Source organism: Austrofundulus limnaeus, unplaced genomic scaffold, assembly GCF_001266775.1.
Source record: "Austrofundulus limnaeus strain Quisiro unplaced genomic scaffold, Austrofundulus_limnaeus-1.0 Scaffold5, whole genome shotgun sequence".
Classification (NCBI taxonomy): Eukaryota; Metazoa; Chordata; class Actinopteri; order Cyprinodontiformes; family Rivulidae; genus Austrofundulus; species Austrofundulus limnaeus.
The window spans coordinates 1,957,001-1,976,492 of NW_013952407.1; the positions used below are offsets into that span (position 1 = coordinate 1,957,001).

At 40.1% G+C, this 19,492-nt stretch overlaps 1 protein-coding gene across 3 annotated transcripts in view; it reads right to left on the bottom strand.

Annotated features, from left to right (window-relative positions):
* Positions 1-824: 824 nt before the first annotated feature.
* Positions 825-19,492, bottom strand: part of trim66 (tripartite motif containing 66) — a 25,929-nt gene continuing 7,261 nt past the window's right edge. For all 3 annotated transcript variants that reach the window (XM_014026670.1, XM_014026664.1, XM_014026658.1), the window contains exons 3-18: positions 16,472-16,685; positions 13,278-13,407; positions 12,837-12,953; positions 12,572-12,686; positions 12,178-12,324; positions 11,333-11,450; positions 9,687-10,456; positions 7,672-7,872; positions 7,049-7,172; positions 6,880-6,961; positions 6,603-6,789; positions 4,167-5,044; positions 3,947-4,064; positions 3,125-3,199; positions 2,346-2,498; positions 825-2,263 (exon numbers count right to left, since the gene is read on the bottom strand). In XM_014026670.1, the coding sequence (XP_013882124.1) occupies positions 2,027-2,263; positions 2,346-2,498; positions 3,125-3,199; positions 3,947-4,064; positions 4,167-5,044; positions 6,603-6,789; positions 6,880-6,961; positions 7,049-7,172; positions 7,672-7,872; positions 9,687-10,456; positions 11,333-11,450; positions 12,178-12,324; positions 12,572-12,686; positions 12,837-12,953; positions 13,278-13,407; positions 16,472-16,685 (3,666 nt within the window). In that variant the 3' untranslated portion in view covers positions 825-2,026. The remainder of the gene's footprint in view (positions 2,264-2,345; positions 2,499-3,124; positions 3,200-3,946; positions 4,065-4,166; positions 5,045-6,602; positions 6,790-6,879; positions 6,962-7,048; positions 7,173-7,671; positions 7,873-9,686; positions 10,457-11,332; positions 11,451-12,177; positions 12,325-12,571; positions 12,687-12,836; positions 12,954-13,277; positions 13,408-16,471; positions 16,686-19,492) is intronic.

The following is a 19,492-nucleotide window of genomic DNA, read 5'->3' on the forward strand; positions in this document are numbered from 1 at the left end:
TCGGTCACTGATGGCACATACTTCACATACTGCTGCAGGATACAGCTGCTGCCTCCACTCTGACACAGCAAAAKGTTGCTGCAGAATTAAAACGCAGCCATCTTTTGAAAAAGTTATAATTACTAAAGCCAATAAAAATGTCACAACTCCCCTATGATCAYCTACAGGATAAAGAGATTTATTTCACTCTCATCTGGGGAACACGTGACAAAGTAAACAAAATAACTTTAAACGTTGAAAACAAAAGGCCATTTTCCCCTAAAGTTTTGAATTGAAAGTTTGTTTTTTAGGAGTTAAATTGAAAACCAGTGAAAAATARGTGCTGTATATATTTGTACCATTAATAAAACAAGACTCTAAAAGGGAATTTAAGACTCATTCTGCTGTATTTATTGTTGTGAATWATTTATTTAAGGAAGCAAATGAGCCAATTAATGTAAGCTGCAGGTGAAATGTAATTCACCAAAGAAACTAAGATTTGTTACAGTCTGTAAAATAAATACTGTCATTAATTTTAAACAAACAGAAAAAAGATGTTTTTCTGCACATTAAACTGATTTTGCTGTAACTTGTAAAGGCTGAGCAAAACCCATTGGGCAATAAAAGATAAATGTTCTATTAAAAAAATACACTCGAAAAGCTGGAGAATTTGTGTGAAATGTAAATGATTTATATTTTTAAAAAATAGAATAAACTAAAACACACAAATCTGAAAAATATAATCAGGTTTTGTTTGTTTTTTTTATCATAGAGATTCCCTAAAACAGAGTTACATTGTGATACGAGTTTTTGAATGTTTCGGAAATTATCATACTTTTACAAAATTTTTAACCAATATGTGCATTTTATTGAAGTCTGTTACAGTAAAAATAACAACAAAAAATAACCTCTAGAAACAGTAAGTAAAGTTGATCAGTCGCCCTTRAAATAAACAGAAACGTTACAGTTTTTAAAAGAATAACGTGAAACATACTAAACAATCATCTGTGAAACAAAAGTCAGGTGACGTCTACTTTAGGCTGCAGTGAGAATTGAACGTACAATAGTTTAATGCAGAAAATGCTTTAGGTCCTTTATACTTTTATAATATGATTCTACAAATAGTAAAGACATTGTAATAACACAAGATAATATTAAAATCATACACGCCTGAGTTAGAGAATAAAATTGTCCAAAATCTAGCAGAAACACAGGTGAAGCTGACATTAAATACAAAGTACACAGACTTTTGGATTGTTTTATGAAAACATAAAATTTTATATCTTATTAGCTCCACTAAACTCTAGCAGATGTTATAGTGCCTGCAGTGACTGACCTTCTAATCTATTCTGCTCAAAAACACAAATAATCTGCTGTTGCATTTCAAAATAAAAGTACAGGAACACAAATTATATCAAGAATTAAACCTAAGATAAGTGCAAAGTTCCTTAAACTTGGGGGGATGGGGGAGACTGCAGAATTTATTTCTCTACTGGCACGTATGTATATAACAAAACTTTTGTAAAAAAAAAAAAACAAATAATAATAATAAAATAGTAATAAATTAAATTTAAAACATGAAAAGTATCAAACTTACAAGCAATATTATTCTTTGACTTTTACTCTACCACCCTAGAAAAGTTCACCTAAAATAGATGCAAAAACCATCTCATTATATCACCCTCTTTGTATAATACAGCATATAGAATAAAGCGTGCAGGATTTTTTAAAGTTTACATGTAAATACATGGAACAGTGCATCAAGACAAACAAGTGGAGAAAATGTTAAATGAACTCTGCTGACATCTAAAGGTAGATTTCTGAATGTGTAGCAAACAATATGCAGCCTAAACAGGTTTTTACCTGCTCTGCTCATTTGATCAGCTGCCTGCAGGAAGAAAAGTCAGTAAAGTGTCAATATGCTCAGCTGCCATCAGATGGCAGCACTGTGATGTTTTTGCAAGTCACAACAACCCTTAAAATTAGAAAATTAATTTAAAAAACTGGATGCCTCCACACAAAAACCTTTGCTGCTTTAACTTTCTGGTTAGAAGTGGTGCCTCCTCGACTTGATCGACTGCCTCCTCTTCCTCTTCCTGTGGCTCTGCTCCCTCCTCTCCGGCCAGGGGAACCCACTTTCAGCGGCCCAGCAGGCGGCGTCGTTCTCGTCGCTGTCCGAGTCCACCTCAGCCGCGGGGAACACTCTGTCGGGGAAAACTTCTCCCAGCTTTGAGGTGAAGAAGACCTCGAGGCTGCGTCCCGCCTGGGCCACCTCAGAGTCGGGCTGTGGTCACAGAGTCACACAAAAAAAACTGTTCATTAAACTCCAAAAACACACATGAAGATGCTTATTTTTTTTTACTTACATAATTAAACTTTGCACAATTACGGAACATGAGATAAACATCAGTAACAAACTGATCCGCTGAGCTGTAATGTTTGGAATTTCCCTTATTGAGTTTAGCTCTGATCACTGACAGATCCATCGGCCTCTTGATGATCTGGTAGTAATGGCGTGCCTGCAAGACAAACACATTTAAAACTTTTGTTTATCTCAATAAAAATGTTTCTCGAGCACCATACTGCTTTGCYTTGTGTATCACTGCAGGATGTGTCTCTTTTTATACACAATATATCATTTTGACATTCAGAAATTCTACAAGTTACATGTTTGCAAACGTCCATCAGCTGTAGCAGCCATTTTTAATAATACTCTTTAAAATATAATGGGTCGTAAATATCCATGTTTTAAACTTCTCAAACGACAACAGGAAAAAGGTTCAACACAAAGCACTACCACCAAAAATGAGCTGATGTAAACACAATTCAGTTCTTTTGAACGCGCAGCTTTGTGAATATCTTACAGAGATGGAAGCGCGTGTAACATAGTTGTGAGGCCCTAAGGATGTACTCACTATGCTTTGATGAAGAAAAAAAGAACGAAAATGAAAGCAACTTTGTTTAAAACAAGACCTCCTTGGGGGGGAACCCAAAAGCCCAGACAAATACAGCAGACAAAGTGTGTTTGCATGCGCTGAAACAAAAGGAGTGCTCCTCGGGGCACCACTGTGTGCCTGAGATGAAACATGAACGGTAAGTGTGAAAATGATCAGTGGAACTGGATTGTAAGAGCACAAAGACTCACAAGCGGACTGACGGGCTCGTGGAAGGGAGCGCTCAACATGTTGCTGAGAATCAGAAGCGTCAGTCGCTCGCATTTCTGCAGACATAAAATAAGAATGATTAAAACATTTTAACTGAAGTCCTGGTGTTCACCCACCACCTTTCATGCAAAAATTTCAGATTAAAGGGGACATATCATGCAAAATCTTTATTTATTTTTTTAGCTAAATACATTTTGTTGTGTTCTTGGAGTCTCTAGGAGTGCAGAAAAGTTGCACTCGGTGCTGCGTAGATATCTTTATATTCTGTTTGGGTCATATTTTTCAGTTTTCTCTGTTTTCTATGACATTTTCTGAACTATTACGTCAAATTATTTGTGACAGAACTGCCAAATAATAATATACATGAAAGGCTAGATGGACAAGTCTTCACTTGTTGTTAACTTTTAGTTAATTTGTAAAAAATAAAATAAATCATTTCTGCTTCGCTATATAGTCAAAAACTGGAAAGTATCTCTCTGGAAGCTGGAGGGGTGGGGGAGTGTGAAGTGACTTGTTTGGATTTAAAGAGACAGCCTCAAAATGAGTTGGTCTGAGACACCCCTCAGAAAAGGGGTGAAAGAGGGGCTTGTGGAGTTACAGCAATGAGGAATTCAAAGCAAAGCATTGCAGTTCAATTTTATGTAGAACACAACTGAATGATTTAAATGTGGAAAAGAAGGATTTAAAAGCAGGATATGTCTCCTTTAAGATAATCTACGCTGAGAAACATGAGTTGTCTTTAAGTGATGGGTGATAACAAAATTCCAGTAGTTTAAATCAGTGCAAACAAAAGAATTTCCCACTCTCTGGTCACACGCTGACAGTCCGTGAGTGTGAACTCCAGGTGTTCTCTCGTTCTCACAGCTGTATTCCACCTCTGGCTGTACAACATCTCTGCACAGGCTGCACACCCAGTCGCCACTGAATGAGGGGGAAACAACCAGGTCGTTACAGCTTCAGATTTCATGTTCAACAACAGGTGGGAGGTTGTTTGTAACGTAAGGTGTATTGTGGGAATCTTACGTGGGGAAGCTGAGGAGAGGTGGGACGTGGCAGGACAGGTGGAAGACTTTTGGACAGCGGTCACAGCACAGCAGCTCGCCTCCTATCAGACACACGGCACAGAAGTCCTCGCTCTCCATCTCGTCCACGTCCCGCTCAGTCTGGGCCTCCTCCGCCACCCTCTGAGCGCCGGGGTTTGCGATCAGAAGAGGCCTCTGAGCTGGACCGACGGGGGACTCCTCCTCCAGGTCCGAGCGGAGCGGCTGGGGGTCGTCGGCGGCCAGCTCAAGCTCAGATTCCAGGTCCAGCTCGGACTCCAGGGAGGCCTGGGAGTCTTGAGGCTGACCGGACACGGCGTCGGAATCCGTTTCAGCCTGAAAAATCGGATCATAATCAGGCTGAGTGTCAGACTCTGTTTCGGCATCCCCCAACTCGGCGTCAGCGTCCAGCTCCTGTCCCTCATCTGAGTCTGGATCTGCCTCATATTCAAGACTTGGCTCCGAATCTCCGCACAGCCTCCTCTCTGCCGCAGCTGCTGGTTTCCGCTCAGCCACGAAGATGAATTCAGCCTCGGACGATGACTGTGCGTTGGGATCAGAGTCCGGCGATGCGTCCGAGTTTTGCCGCGGGTCTGGATCGATTGAAACAAAAGGATCCTCTGAAACCGACCTGGGGTCAGAGTCAGAGTCCAGATCGAGCACGGGGTAATGTTGTGGCACACAGTGAGCGTCGGTGGGAAGCAGGACAGATGCTTTCTGAGAGCTGAGCTGTCTTCTGTTGTTGTGGCTGTCAAAGTCGCTGCTATTTGAGGACATGGATGACTGAATGTGGGTTTGTGAGTATGAAGGCGCCGTGAGGGAGCGGGTGGTCCTCCTGGTGCCAGAGCCTCGAGTTATTCCCTAAGTTCATAAGAAAAAACAGATGTTAGCTATTTTTATTTTTCAACTTAGTTTTTAATACTTTATCTTCAGTGTGAGACTAAATTAAAGTCAGAATCACTCCATCGCCTAAATCAGGGATGGGCAGCTTAAATGATGAAATGTAATGAAACTGCCATTTTGAAAATGTTTTTGTAAACCTATGTTTATTAAACCAACATACAGTGAAGTAACAACATACTGTATTTCATGCTCAAATGCACGTATAACAGTTGTACTCTTGTTTAAAAAAATATGAACATAAAACATTTGCAGCAAACAAAGGATTAACACTTATTTTACTGAGCTGAAGTGCAGCGGTTTAAGACGCCTTGAGTGCAGACTCCTGCATGGTTCTGGTAAAAGATTGCCGTTGTTTAGGTCCTTGTAACTTCAGTAAACTCATATTTAGCTTTGTGCAACATGTGTAGTGGTGACATACATTAAAATCCTTTATGGCAAACAACAGATTGGGATAACAGAAGAAATCTACATCATGGAAAATTTGAAATATCGCCTGAGACGAGACGGCAAATGAAAGAAAAATGGACGAAATGGACACTATTCAAAACAAAAGACAGCGACAAAGAATAGAGAACGAACTTGACAAACTGGATGAGACAAAAGTCTGATAAAAAAAGTAGCTCCCAAGCAAAAGTTTTATTTTATGTTATATATTGTTGTACGATTTTACATGCACGCTTTATATGTAAAATATATGTGGAAATCTCCAATAAAAAGTTAAATGATTAAAAAAAACTTTATGGCACACAGCGTCTCTAAGCAGACTAAAAACATAGGTTTGCCTTGAAATTCTGTGAACAGATAGTCTACCTCCCAGAACAAAAAATATACGTCTTTATTTTAATTTTTAAAAAGCACTCAACACTTTGATTCTAAGATCTGTTTTCAGTCATTTTTATTAAATATTAAGGAATATTTTTTTATTTTTTTTATTCYTTTGGGGGAGGGTTCCATTGGCGTACCGGATGGAAGTCACCTYCGGGCAAGATGTGGCCCACAGGCCACCAGTTGCACATCCCTGACTCAGTTAATTTAACAGATACTGAGCTAAAATCACTAAACTAAAGGTTTCTTATTTGCTTGCTTACAACTGTTATACATTCATTTAAGCATGAAATATTTTAAGTTACTGTACTGAASAAATTTATTGGGGTMGTTTATTTACTGATTTTTAAACGCACCACACATTCTGTAGTTTTCTTCTTAGGTGAAGTATGATWTAGTATATTGTGGCCACTTCCATCATTTAAGTTGCCAATCCCTGACAGGAGTTGAAATTCATCTCCACCTTTAAAAACAGTTAAAGACCAAACTGCTTTGTTTATATATCTGAGACCACTCGTAGGACTTGGAATGGATTGATCATTAATATTGTAATCTGTGATGTATATGGTGTACAACGATATGCCTGAGGAATGTATGTTGTGTAGTTATTATAAGTATAATAACTAAGTAAGCATAGTTTTAGCTACTTCTGGGTTAAATGTTAGTTAACTGTGGCAGAAATAGAACAGACCTCTGATGTTCCAAAGTGCCAGGTTCTCTGCTGAGGGACAGGTTCAGTCTTGTCCCTCTCGCTGGAGGGCAGAGGGTCGCTCTGCCTTCGTCCGTGCGGTGGAAGCTGCGACACGAGGACTTTGAGACGCTCCAAACAAACAACGGGCACCCTGGGTCGGCCCGAGTCCTTCACCGTCTCTCCGTTGCTTTTGGCGTTAAGAAAACGATGGAAGTAAATGAAAACGTGTTCTCAAACGTTTATGCGTGAACAAATGTTTGACTCAAAGACTGCTGACCTGCTGAAGCCGTTTTTGGACGTTCTGTGTTTCTCCTTGGCTCCATAACCGATCTCCTCGTTCACAAAAGCGACTGGATGAACTGGACAAAACGTACAAAGATGCCATTCATTCTACTGAATGTCCCGATAATTTTCAGATAAACGCTTTTAAAATAAGCTTCCAGCACCTGGCTCTAGTTTGTAGGGTAATGAAGGTGACAGGCGTCCTCTGGGTGGGGTCTTCTCAGTTTCTTTGACAACACAAAGCACTCCATCTGAGGCTCTTCTTTGTTTGGAATCCATAACGTCAAACTGAAAACAATTCATTGATTCATTAAATTGATATGTTTAGACCTCCAGCTGAATAAAAAGTCAGATTGAAGAACTTGTAATAATGTTGTAAATCATTTATTTTTACTTTACTCTGATTAATCTTTTTTTTTTTTGGCAACGGGCTGATGAAGATTTGAGGATGAGGAGCTTCCTCTCCACGGGATGATCTGGCAGAAAGTCCCTGCCTCTAACTCTCGTTTATCTCTCTCTTTTTTTTTTTTTTTTTTGATATTTCAACACGTTGCAAATAAATAATGTGATTCCAAAACATCTGAGCATGCTGGTTTGATGAGAAAAATAAGCTCCAGAAAACCTTCAAAACACATCTTCTTTTTCCCCCCACGTGTATTTTCACTATTTGCATGCTAACAATTTGTACTGGAAACCTTTGATCTACTTTTATGCATTATTGATAACCAGCGCAAAGCGACAGCACAGCCTCCGTGTCTCAGTGTGTGATTATATTCTGACGTTCTACCTTCTTTGCAGCTCCCGTTTCCCGGCTGTCAGCGCATCCCGCYGGCCTTTCGGCGTAGGGGCTGGAGGAAGGAGCTGTCAGCTCTGTCGGGATGCTCCGGGAGCGTCCCTTCCTCCTCGCAGAGCCGGGGCTGATCCTGCAGCTCTGCACGTCAGACGCACCGTCGTGGGCCGCCGCTGACACCTCCAGGGACGTGGTCCTCTGTCAGAGACATTACCACACACACACACACACACACACACACACGAATAAACAGGGTTCCGAGTCTAATCCGAACCACAAACGCACCTGTTTGTGTCATTAACAAGTGAATAGAGGAGAAAGAGGGTGGACGAATGAATAACAACATCATTCAGAGGCTGTTCAGTAAAAATGAAAACAACTCGGTCCTCACAAACATGCTGCATATATTATTGTTATTGTACAGGGAATGAAAGGCTGGGTTAAAACACCAATTATCAAATGCAAATTTAGTGTCAGTTTTTTTTTTATTAAACCACACTCTTCCTCTCGTACTTAGTTTAACTTACAGAGATTTTCTTCAGCTAACTCAAACAGGAAGGCTTATAAAACATTTAGCATCCGCTTTTTTTTWAAATAAAGTCCCATTTTATTCTAGCACACCATCATACATATTCAGGCCAAACTTAAACTGAGCTCATTATCCCGAGTATCATGTGATTAAAACATGTACCTGATCCCAGCCTCCTGGGAGAGGGATGCTACATTCAAACTGCAGAGGAGCATGGACTCTAATCCTTCCCTCTGGATAATGGTGAGGAGCAGAAATTTATCTCGCTGTYAACCGGGGCTAAAATCACACCGGCAGCTCCCTGCTATTCCCTCAGTGGCTCATTAATGATAGGTTAAGTACATAAATAGGCACTCCCAGGTGGTTTTATGATCATTTTAAAACTCAGTGACTCAAGTAATGCAAAAATAACACGTCTTTGTGCTTGTAATCATCCATCTCGAGCATTTCTTGGAGAGGACGATTATGCGGCAGTTAAAACCAAGCGCCATCAAGTGTGATTATGATGATGAAGAGCGTCTCGTTTCAGGATGCGTCGCTTTGAGCGGCTCGGCTTTAATTGTCAGAGCGGATCTTTGTTTTCCCGTCATCTTTACTTCATAAAAGCGGAAGCAGGTTTATGTTGCACTGCCTTTTTTAGACAATCCATCAACTTTCAGAAGTGACAACTTGGCTTTAAAATACAGTGTTGGTTTCAGTTGTTCACAGGTCTCAACTGAAACTAAAAGCTGCCTCAAACTCAGCCTCACCTCTTCCTTTACAAAAACCATTTTATTTTTTTTAAGCTAGACTAACGTGTCATTTAAAAAAATTATCACTGTCTGTTTTTGCTTTGTGTCTTTTCACCTTTGTGCTTTGTTATTCTGAACCGAGTGTTTGAACATCTGTGTTTTCAGAGGAAATGGGTTTGAGTGATCCGTGACGGCTTTTGATAGGTTGTAGAAACATTTTTTGTGGTTTACCATACTGTGAAAAAAAAAATACATCGTTGTTTGAGCTTTTAAAGACTGAGCTGTAACCACAAGAAAAAAGAAATGACTGAAGCGCATGTAGATTCCCACCAGACTCTTCACTTTGACAACATAAATTAAAAGTGGTGTTCACAACTCAGCTGCTCATGCTTTACAATGCTGTTTGCACAATCAGATTTTAAAATCATCAAATGAATGTAATTTATGAACAAAAACTTGTAGAAAATGATGCATGTTCTTAATTCATTTATTTTTAAACATCCTTATTTATTAGGTTACAGCAAATGTGTTCCTGAGCCAGGCTGTCAAAATTTCACAGCAATTGCAATGTGTAAAAATGTGCTCATAAATATGAGAAACTGAGCTGGAATTCTTCACAGCCAACAGAAAAACACGGAAAACGGGCTGAAAAAACCATGAGGTGAAATTGTATTTAGATTTTGTGCGTGTTTAAAAATGATTTGCAGCATTTGTTTTGGGGGTCTATGGTCAATATGAACCCTCTCACTCACCTTCCCACCTCTGTGGTCTCTGAGCATCAGAGCAGATCTGGTCCTCTGCTGCTCTGCTGCTGCAGACATGTGAAGCTGCTGTTGGACGGGACTCGGCCCCCTCCCGTCTGCCTCCAGCTCCTCGTCAAGCCGGTCCCCGCCTCCAGCCTCTGCTGTCCGTCCACATGTGTCCTCCTCCTCCTCCTCTCTGCACCTCTCCTCAGTCATCATGTCTCTGTCCGCGCCTTTGAGGCTGAGCTCCAGCTGCTGAGCCGGGCCGCTCAACAGCTTCTCCTTACACGGACCCAACCTGGAGCGCTCAGAGGCGACGTCCTTCCTGGGTTGGTGGCAGGCTGAGTATGGGTGGGGTAGGGTGTCATCAGTCTGTGGTTGGGATGCAGATCCTTGGCTGCAGTTGACTTGGACGGGTCCGGGGAGAGAGGACGCAGGAGGGGGAGGACACTGTAAGGAGCTCTCCGTGTCCCAAAACCTCTGGAGCTGCTGACTCTGGTGCACTGGAGCGGAGATGAGAGCGGGCTGACTGCAGCCGGAGCTGAAAAGTGTTGCTTCCATCTGGTTTTTGTCCAGACTGGAAAGATCGGACTGAGGGGGAACACCGTGCAGGCAACACATCTGCGGCTCGCAGCAGGTCTGGTACCCACAGCCTGGATCTCTGCCTCTGTGAAACAAGCTGGGCAGAGCCAAGCAGGAGATGGGCTGAGGCCTCATAATACTGGAACAGGCCAAGCCGGGAGGATAAGCACAGTTTCCCCCTTCTACAGTCAGCTGGCCTGCAAAAAGTCACAAAAATAAAACTATACGAATAAAACACAAGAAGATGGTGCACATGAGAAACTATTTTATGTTTAAAGGCTGAATCACCATTCACACTGTTTTCCTGTTTTTTTGCATACTTTGTGCTATTTTAACAATTTATATATCAAAAGGTTCCACTCGATCAGTAGAGTATAAGCTTTGAGTTTTTTTATTTAAAATTATTTTCAAAATTACTCAACTTTATTTGTAATAAAACTCTCCACAGAAACACATTGAGATCTTTTACATTTTTAAAAAAACATTGCTCTATTTTTGTTTCATCAAGCTACTTTTAACTACAATTTTTGCCACTTTTGGGTTTTAGCTACTGTTCTGCAACTTTTAGCTTTTAGACACTGCTTTGATAGTTTTGACTACAATTTAGCTACTTTTAGCCTAAGGCTCCTTTTCTTCTKATTTTAGCTTATATATTTATATTTGAGCTAACATTCTGCTCCTTTTAGCTTTTTGCTGCAGTTTTGCTAATCGTAGGTACTGTTTTGTTGGTATTGGCTTTTTGATTAGTTTACGACTTGTACCTACAGGTTAGCTAATTATAGCTAATATTTTACTAATTTTAGCTTCAGCAACTGTTTTACTTGTTTTAATTTCAGCATTTGGTTTGCTAGATTTAGCTACGTTCTGCTAATTTAAGGCTGTTTTGTTTGCATTAGTCTCTGCTTTAACAGCTTGATGTTAGGTTCTTCAGCAAATTTCAGCAGCCTTTAAGAACTCTGCATTTTCTGTAAGAAAATGCAATTTTTCCTATTTTGATATAGATTTTAAATAATTTAAATGAAGTGTGAAACATTTAAATACAGTTCTCTTGTTTAGATTGCATAAAAGTTTACCTAAAGAAGAAATCTGCTTCGTCCAGTAGCTTGCATCCCAGTTAAATTTAATCTTTAAAGGGTTCCAAGAGTCTGGGTGGAGTGATGCTTCAAGCAGCTGCTGCATCTGGAGTGAAATCTGCAGGACAAATGTGTATAATATAAATAAAAACAGCTTCAAACATGAAAAATGTGCACATTTGAACCACTGTACATACAAAGGACAATCATATGAATAACTACCGTTGTGTTAAAAAGCACCAGCGTATATCACATTTTTTAAAAAGCAATTAGATTTATAACTAAATAAAACACTAAGGAAAATAACTTGTGAAGCCATARGTTGAATTAAATCCTAATGGTTCAAGTTCCAGGTTTTAACGGAGACAGACTCTTTAAAGTGCAGTCAAAAGTGATGCAGAGGCCCTAATATGCTGACATTCTTGTCCCTTAAATGTGTGGAGCTCCAAATGTACTGCATCCTACACCTCCTTTGTTATTTTTAAACCCCAGCTGCCTGATAAAAGCTCCCATGCTTTGAGCTCATTGCACACAGTAACACAGGCTCGTTGTATCTGAGCCCGAGCTAAAGCCAAGCCACCGATGCGACTTCAGCAGTTTCCTGAAGCTGCCTGTACAGGTTCTTCACCCACGTGGAGGACAAGTGTTTTCACAAGATGACGGGAAGTCTCTGTGACTGGCAAACTGATTTTTAAGTGTAATTAAAGTTCAAATTCAAACGTAAACTTTGCAGGGAGTTACATTTTTTATAGCAGATTAAAAACTAGTCCTGCCCCCGAACTCCTGCCCTCATGTGTGGGTTTGTGTGTTGCAGTGGGACAGTGGACGTCTGTTGACCATCTCACCAGGGCCCTGCTGAAGAGAACCGGGCCTCGGCAGTGATGGGTCGTGGCCCAGGTGATGAACTTCTGAAGGTGGTCCAGCTGGCCACAGATCTCTATTGCCCCTTGCAGCTGGTCCTCCAGACGCTGCTGAAAGTCCTCCGAAATCTTCTGCAGGGAGAATCCAGAAAACAGGCAGGTGAAGTGTTTACGTGCAGAAGCAGCGTGATCAGCAGATCGGTTTTTATTTTGACAGGTGTGGCTCCTGAGACGTCAGTTTTGGCGACGTTTTCGAGATGATTACTGGCTCTTGTTTGCTTGGTTTGGGCACAGATTAAATCACTGCAGTTATGGATTCTCTGCATGAAKACTCACGGCTGGCTGAGCGATAAGAAGGGAAGAAAGAGAAAGTAATTACCTCCAGTTGCTCTATTAATAGGTTGGCTCGTTTGTTAAGCTCGTTCATCATAATCATCTTTGCCATTTTAATCTGGTTCTCTGCCTTCCTGTGTGCAATCTTCACTCCGTGTAGCCTACACAGACAGAGCAGGGGGGAAAGGTTTCAAAATTCATAAAAAAGCAACAATCTAGGCATTAATTTACTCATTAACATGCTATGTCACGTGCTGTTTGATTATTCACRCTTACTGCAAAGCCTGCCTGCAGTTTGGGTTCAAACCAACCTGTCTTCTATTTGTTTAGCACTGTTCTCCACTAAAGATCTCCTCTCTTCCACTTGCACCATCAGGTTCTCAAACAGCCACTGCTGGTCCTGCAGGGCCTTCCCAATCTGCTCCACCCTGAACACACAAGTGATCCACCAAACTTCACTAATTTATTCTTCGGCTWTAAGAAAAAAACAAACAGAATTAACCATGTCTCCCCGGAGGAAAAGACATTATGCAGGTGACCTTCGAGATAGCAACCGCACTGTAACATCGCAGAAAACAAACAGGTATGAATCCTTAAWGAAACGGAGACACGGCCAAGGGTACCGTATGCAGATGCACAAGATAAAAGTGACAAGGCAGTTAGAGCGCGTTTCAGCTCACAGGAAGTGTTTAACCTGCGGTTAGCCTTTTTTCTCTGCAGTGTCCTTGTGCCGTGCATCGCTGAGGACTGACCTGTGGTTTTTGTGGGAGGACAGGTGACAGCTGCTGCAGCACAGAAGGTCACATGACTCACAGAAAAGTTCCAAGGGCTCCTGTCTATGAGAGTGGCACATGAGGAGGGGACAAGGATACGACCTCAGGCCTGAAATACATGCAGASAGAGGGGAAGCAGAGAAAAGAGCATTAGTCAACACACACTCACACACACATGCACCGACATGGAACAATCCTATTTCCAAAAACAGCAGTTATATGTTTTCACAACAAGCCCATTGTTGTTAGTAAAAAAAATTGATGGATAGGTATTATAAATTTATTCTGGCATGATAGATTTTATTTTTTATTTCATTTGATCCTTTTTTGGCAGCCCAGCAATTAAAAACAGGAAAGCTTCAGAGATGCATAATATTAGCAAAACCTGCACTATTATTGGGATGATAATGTCAGTTGTGGTAAACCCACGTTTCACTTGTTCCTCTTTTTCACTTCAGTTCATATTATTATTGTACCTCAGGGTGGAATTTGAATTACAACAATGGTTAAAGTGTTACAAGAACACAAGAAATCTGTAGGAACACAAACAATATGTAAGAACACAAGACACATGTAAGGAGACAAGTCATATATAACACAAGACGATGAGAATGGAAGAACACAAGACATCTAAAGGAACAAGTCATCTGTGAGAATACAAGATATCTGTAATAACACAGGACATTTGTAAGAACACATCTGTAAGAACACAAGACATACGTAAAAACAGAAGACATCAAGCCACAAGACATATGTAAGAACACAAGACATATGTAAGAATACAAGACATCAAGAACACAAGACATATGTGAGAACACAAGACACCTGTAAGAACACAAGACATATGGAAGAACAAAAGACACCTGTAAGATCATAAGACAAATGGAAGAACACAAGACATATGGAAGAACACAAGACATATGGAAGAACACAAGACACTTGTAAGAACATAAGACATCTGTAAGAACACAAGACATATGTAAGAAGAACACAAGACACCTGTAAGAACACAAGACATCTGTAAGAACACAAGACACCTGTAAGAAAATGATACATATGTAAGAACACAAAACACCTGTAAGAACACAAGACATCTGTAAGAACACAAGATGATAAGAATGGAAGAACACAAGACATCGAAAGGAGCAAGTCATCTGTGAGAACACAAGATATTTGTAAAAACACAAGATTTTGTAAGAACACAAGACATTTATTAGGACATAAGATTTAAAGAATACAATGCATCTGTAAGAACACAAGATATTTGTAAGAACACATCTGTAAGAACACAAGACATGCGTAAGAACAGAAGACATCTGGAAGAACACAAGACATCAAGAACGTAAGACATTTGTAAGAACACAAGGCATCAAGCCACAAGACATYTGTAAGAACACAAAACATCTGTAAGAACACAAGACATACAGGGGTCAGTGAAACTGAAACACCTGGTTTTAGAATAACGTCCCTTTCAGACAGCTTCCTCTTGTGTCCACAGTTAATCCTGTTGGATGTGGTTCGTCCTTCTTGGTGATATGTTAACATTACCCTGAATATTGTGGCTCTTGATACATCACAAAGACTTGCTGTCTTGGTCACACATGCGTCAGCAAGACGTGCACCAACAATTTGTCCTCTTCTGAACTCTGGTATGTCACCCATAATGTTGTGTGCATTGCAATATTTTGAGCCAAACTGTGCTCTTACCCTGCTAATTGAACCTTCACACTCTGCTCTTACTGGTGCAATGTGCATTTAATGAAGACTGGCCACCAGGCTGGTCCAATTTGGCCATGAAACCTCCCACACTAAAATGACAGGTGTTTCAGTTTCATTGTCTAACCCCTGTATGTAAGAACACAAGACACCTGTAAGAACATAAGACAAGACACAGGCAACATGACCAAGTTAGGCCATAAATGTGTCTGTTTAGAAACATGAAGTGAGGGTCCCCAGATGATTTCCAGACAATAATTTAAACACAAAAACTTTGTTAATGTAATAGTTTTTACCATAATAACTGCAAAAAAAACACAACAATCATAAATAAGATTAGTATCATAGTTATTAGTTTGTTTGTATTATTATGCCCATATTTAATATAGTTATTAGCAAAGTTTGCATGTGAACCAGTAATATCAGGAGTAACACATTTKTGAAACTGTTAGTAGGTGGGGCAGAAGCTTAAAGGTGTGAAAACCACTGGTCTAACGTACAGGTCTGTCTATTTGGCCACATATTTTACTGGCATCCAGTTTTGTGATTATGATTTATTGCACTATAATATAATAATAACAATATAAAATGAAATCTAAAGATGTTAAATGTTGAATATATTATGTAGTCTCAATTAGGTTCTCTATTCTTCTCACAGCTGCACTTTGATACAGAAACTATAATAGGGTTGTGGGAAAAAAAGGTTGAAGTTAGAAGCAGAGGTAGTGATGCGCTGAGTGACAAAAAGTAAACAATTTTTCAGAACAGTAGCTTTGAAGTACCATCAAAWTACTTCAAAGACCAACAGAAATACAAAACACACAGCAAAACATATGCCTCACGTYCTTGTAAATAGGTCAGAGGAGGAACGTTTGGCATACAGAACACCGATCTAACAATAACTTTACGGCAGAAGAACAAAGCCCAGCCGCTCTCTGCTGACCAGCTCCCTTCACCCCCACCCCCCAGTCCTGCCTGCAAATCATCACAGCTCTCTGTGGCAGTGAACTAAGCATCACCTTGGGTGCATCAGCCCGATCTGACTGACCACATCCTGTCTGCAGCAAACGCYTGCAGCTTTTCTCACAAGAACACAAATGAAACGGCAGCGCTCCCTTATCACAATGAACATGTTTGAGATTTGCTTGTTTTGGTTTGATTTCTTGCACGGGGTAGGCCTGCAAAATGAAGGAGGCGACGAAGAAGTGTGCTGGGCATAATTGAGGGGCTTTAAATAGCAAGACACTAAAATTAGCAGAAATGAAATCATCCAAGCACTTTGGAATCTGGGCCAGGAGTTAAAGATAGGTATACTGAAGCACATGGATCTCCAGGAACTTGTATCAAACATCATCCTTCGTTATTCAGTCCAAACGGTTCCTGCTGCAGTCATCCAGTATTAAACACAACAAAGGACCGGGACACACGGATTCTTGATTTCTACTCTACTGTCTTGCCTTGTCCAGCAGGAGGAAGTGGGCCGGAGTTCCTCTGGTGGACGTCAGGACACTGGGTGGCACCGGGCCTCGGCTGCTGGTATGAATCAGAGTACTGGGATGCGGCGGGGGGTCTCTGATGCTGGTGCACGTCGGTGCACTGGTAACACAACCACTTGTTGCACAGCGTACACAGACTCTGCGCCAGTGTGGGCTCTGTGCACTCTGAGCAGATCTGAAATAAAAAAATACAAAGAGCATTTTTATTAAACATACAGTTACATGATCAGAAAACAGGATGTCACACTCTAGTTCAATACCTGCGCCGGTTGTTTGGGCTGAATCACACTTCGAGTTGTTTTCTAATTCTGCTTACAGTTTAATTACATACAGTATAACTGAGCTTCTCAGGTTGTCTGAAAAAGTTGGTATGATGTGTACTATGTAAATAAAATAGAATGCAACAAGTTGCAAATCTCAAAACTACTATTTATCCACAATAAAACATAGTAAATGTATCYAATGCTGAAACAATGAAATTATAGTTATTTTTTAATGTAAGACAAATTATAACTTTATGGTAGCAATGCATTTCAAAAAAGGTTTGAAGAAAGAAAGACGTCATATAACAGGACTATTCGACTGGCGGCTCATGGGCCACATCCGGCCCGTGGGGGACTTCTGTCCGGTCCACCAATAAGGCCTCAGTATACTCCATCCAAACTGCTGAAATCAGCACTTATTGTCGCAGTTGAATGACGAAAATTGTGTCTCTTTTTTTACAGCTATGAGTCTTCCACCCCTCCCTTTCACACACCTCCAAATAAGAAATGACTGTGTGATTGGTCAGACATGTGTGGGCATGTTTGTTTATGCTGAAAGTGCTCATAAGTTGCATTTTGCTTCAACTACTTGCTTCCAGAATCTGTCTGTTGTACCCAGAAGCAGATATTTATAAAGATGGTCAAAAGGCCAAAATAAAAAAATAAAAAATAACCTTTTGGACAAAGATAAAATGGGTGTGCACAGAGAAAAATGTCAGCCAAAAAATATTTTGTGGACAAATAGCAGTGGATTTCAGAGGTTTTTGAATAACTTTGGCCCCCTGAGCAATTTATTTGAACGGCCCTGCCGTTTCAGAACACCACTGATAAATGCCATCATCTTCTCTGGGCCAAAGCTTAGCAAAGTGGAAAATAGTTCTCTGGTCAGACAAATTAAGATTTGAAAACCACACACGTTACATCCTTTGTAAGGATGACACAGGACACAGTTCTAAAGACTGCCTCTCTGATGGTATAGGGGTGCACTGGGCAGCTTTCATATCTGGAAAGGCAGCATCAAAGCAGGACAGGTTATACTAATTTTAGAACATGTGTTCCTATCCAGAAAACATCTTGCATGAACTGCAGAACGCATCTGTAACAACTGCATGGCTTTGTAGAGGAAGAGTCCAGCTGCTGAATTTTTTGGCCCGAGGTGCAGATAAATCACTAACTTAAAACATTTGGCACATCAACAAATTAAGAATCCAGAGAGGAAGACCCAGAACAGTAAACAAATCTTACATTAGATCAGATCGAGGCAACATTCTCCCTAAAAAACTCCAGAAACTTCTCAGTTCCTCGATGTTCACAGACTGTTGCTTCACAGTGGGAAACATGGTCCTGTCACAACCTTTTTTTAGATGTGTTGCTGACATTAAATTTAAAAAAATGACCTAATTTATTTTAAAATTGATGCAATTTCTTAGTTTCAACATTTGGTATGTTTACTCAATTTCACTGTGAATAAATTATAAGTTTATGAGTTTTGCAAATCGTCGAATTTTGTTTTTATTTACATTTTACTCAATGCTACAACTGAACTGTGGAGCATAAATTCATCAGTTAGGCACAGTTATTTTTGAGCTACAGTATGTGTAATGCAGTGGTTCCAAACTTTTTCACACATTCACACGTGCTCTTGTACTTTCATCAAATTGAGGACTTTGTATTCATTTTTGTAACTGCATTTATGCTTAATCCTAATTCTAACCTTAACCCAAACATAATTCACACCTCTAACCATAAGCTGCAAAAAAGTGAGAACCAGGAAAATGACCTCACTTTGTTGTTTAAAAACTTATGACGGTCCTCACTCTGTAGCAGAAACAAGCACACACACACACAATCTCCAGCCAGTCACATTGCAGTTTATTTCACAGTGCAATTTTGACCATTTGGCCCAATATTAGTAAACTAAAATAAATAACAGGGTGCAATAAAATAAACAACCTCTTTTAAACAATGAAATAACTTTTAAGTGTCACTGTTTTAAACGCAACTAGGTTTTTTTTAATGGTGTGACATTCAACATTGCTATCAAGCTTCTTTTTTATGCTTTTCTGTGCAAAATGAGTTGAAGCACTTGAAGCACTTTGTACCACCTTGCTGCTGAAAAGTGCTACCGTATTTATTCGTATATAATAAGATCTCATGTATAATACGACCCCCCCCCTTTTAGCTTAAAAAGCATAAAAAAATTAATCCTCAAACTACCTCCAATTTCATACAGACTTCAAGATTTTTCAGCCTTTGCAGTCATTATACATATCAGTAAAATGATCATTGGACTGTTCATTTTATTTTAACAACATATGTACTAAAAGGTATTTTGACAACAAAAATACAGTATATATCAGCTGTAGCAGCATCAAATGAATTCTGGTGTTTTACACAAAGTCCACCATGCGCCAACACAAAAGTCAAAGACTTCACATAAGATTTGGGCCATCTTGTGGGGGCAAAAGCAGATTACTTCCTACTTGCGAGTGCCCCCTCTGGTGGGGAAACTTTTTTCAGGGATACAAACTTTTTCAGAACACCGGTAGATGGCAGCCATTACAGACGAACATGTGTTTGTTGTTGTTTCAGGAGCGGCTCGGTCACACGCTAATGTCATTAGTTTGTTATCATTATTGAGCTGCAGGACTGATTTTTACCTTTTTTTTCACATCATGTCTCCTGCCTGGATCTGTTATCTCGCTCTGAAGCACAGAGG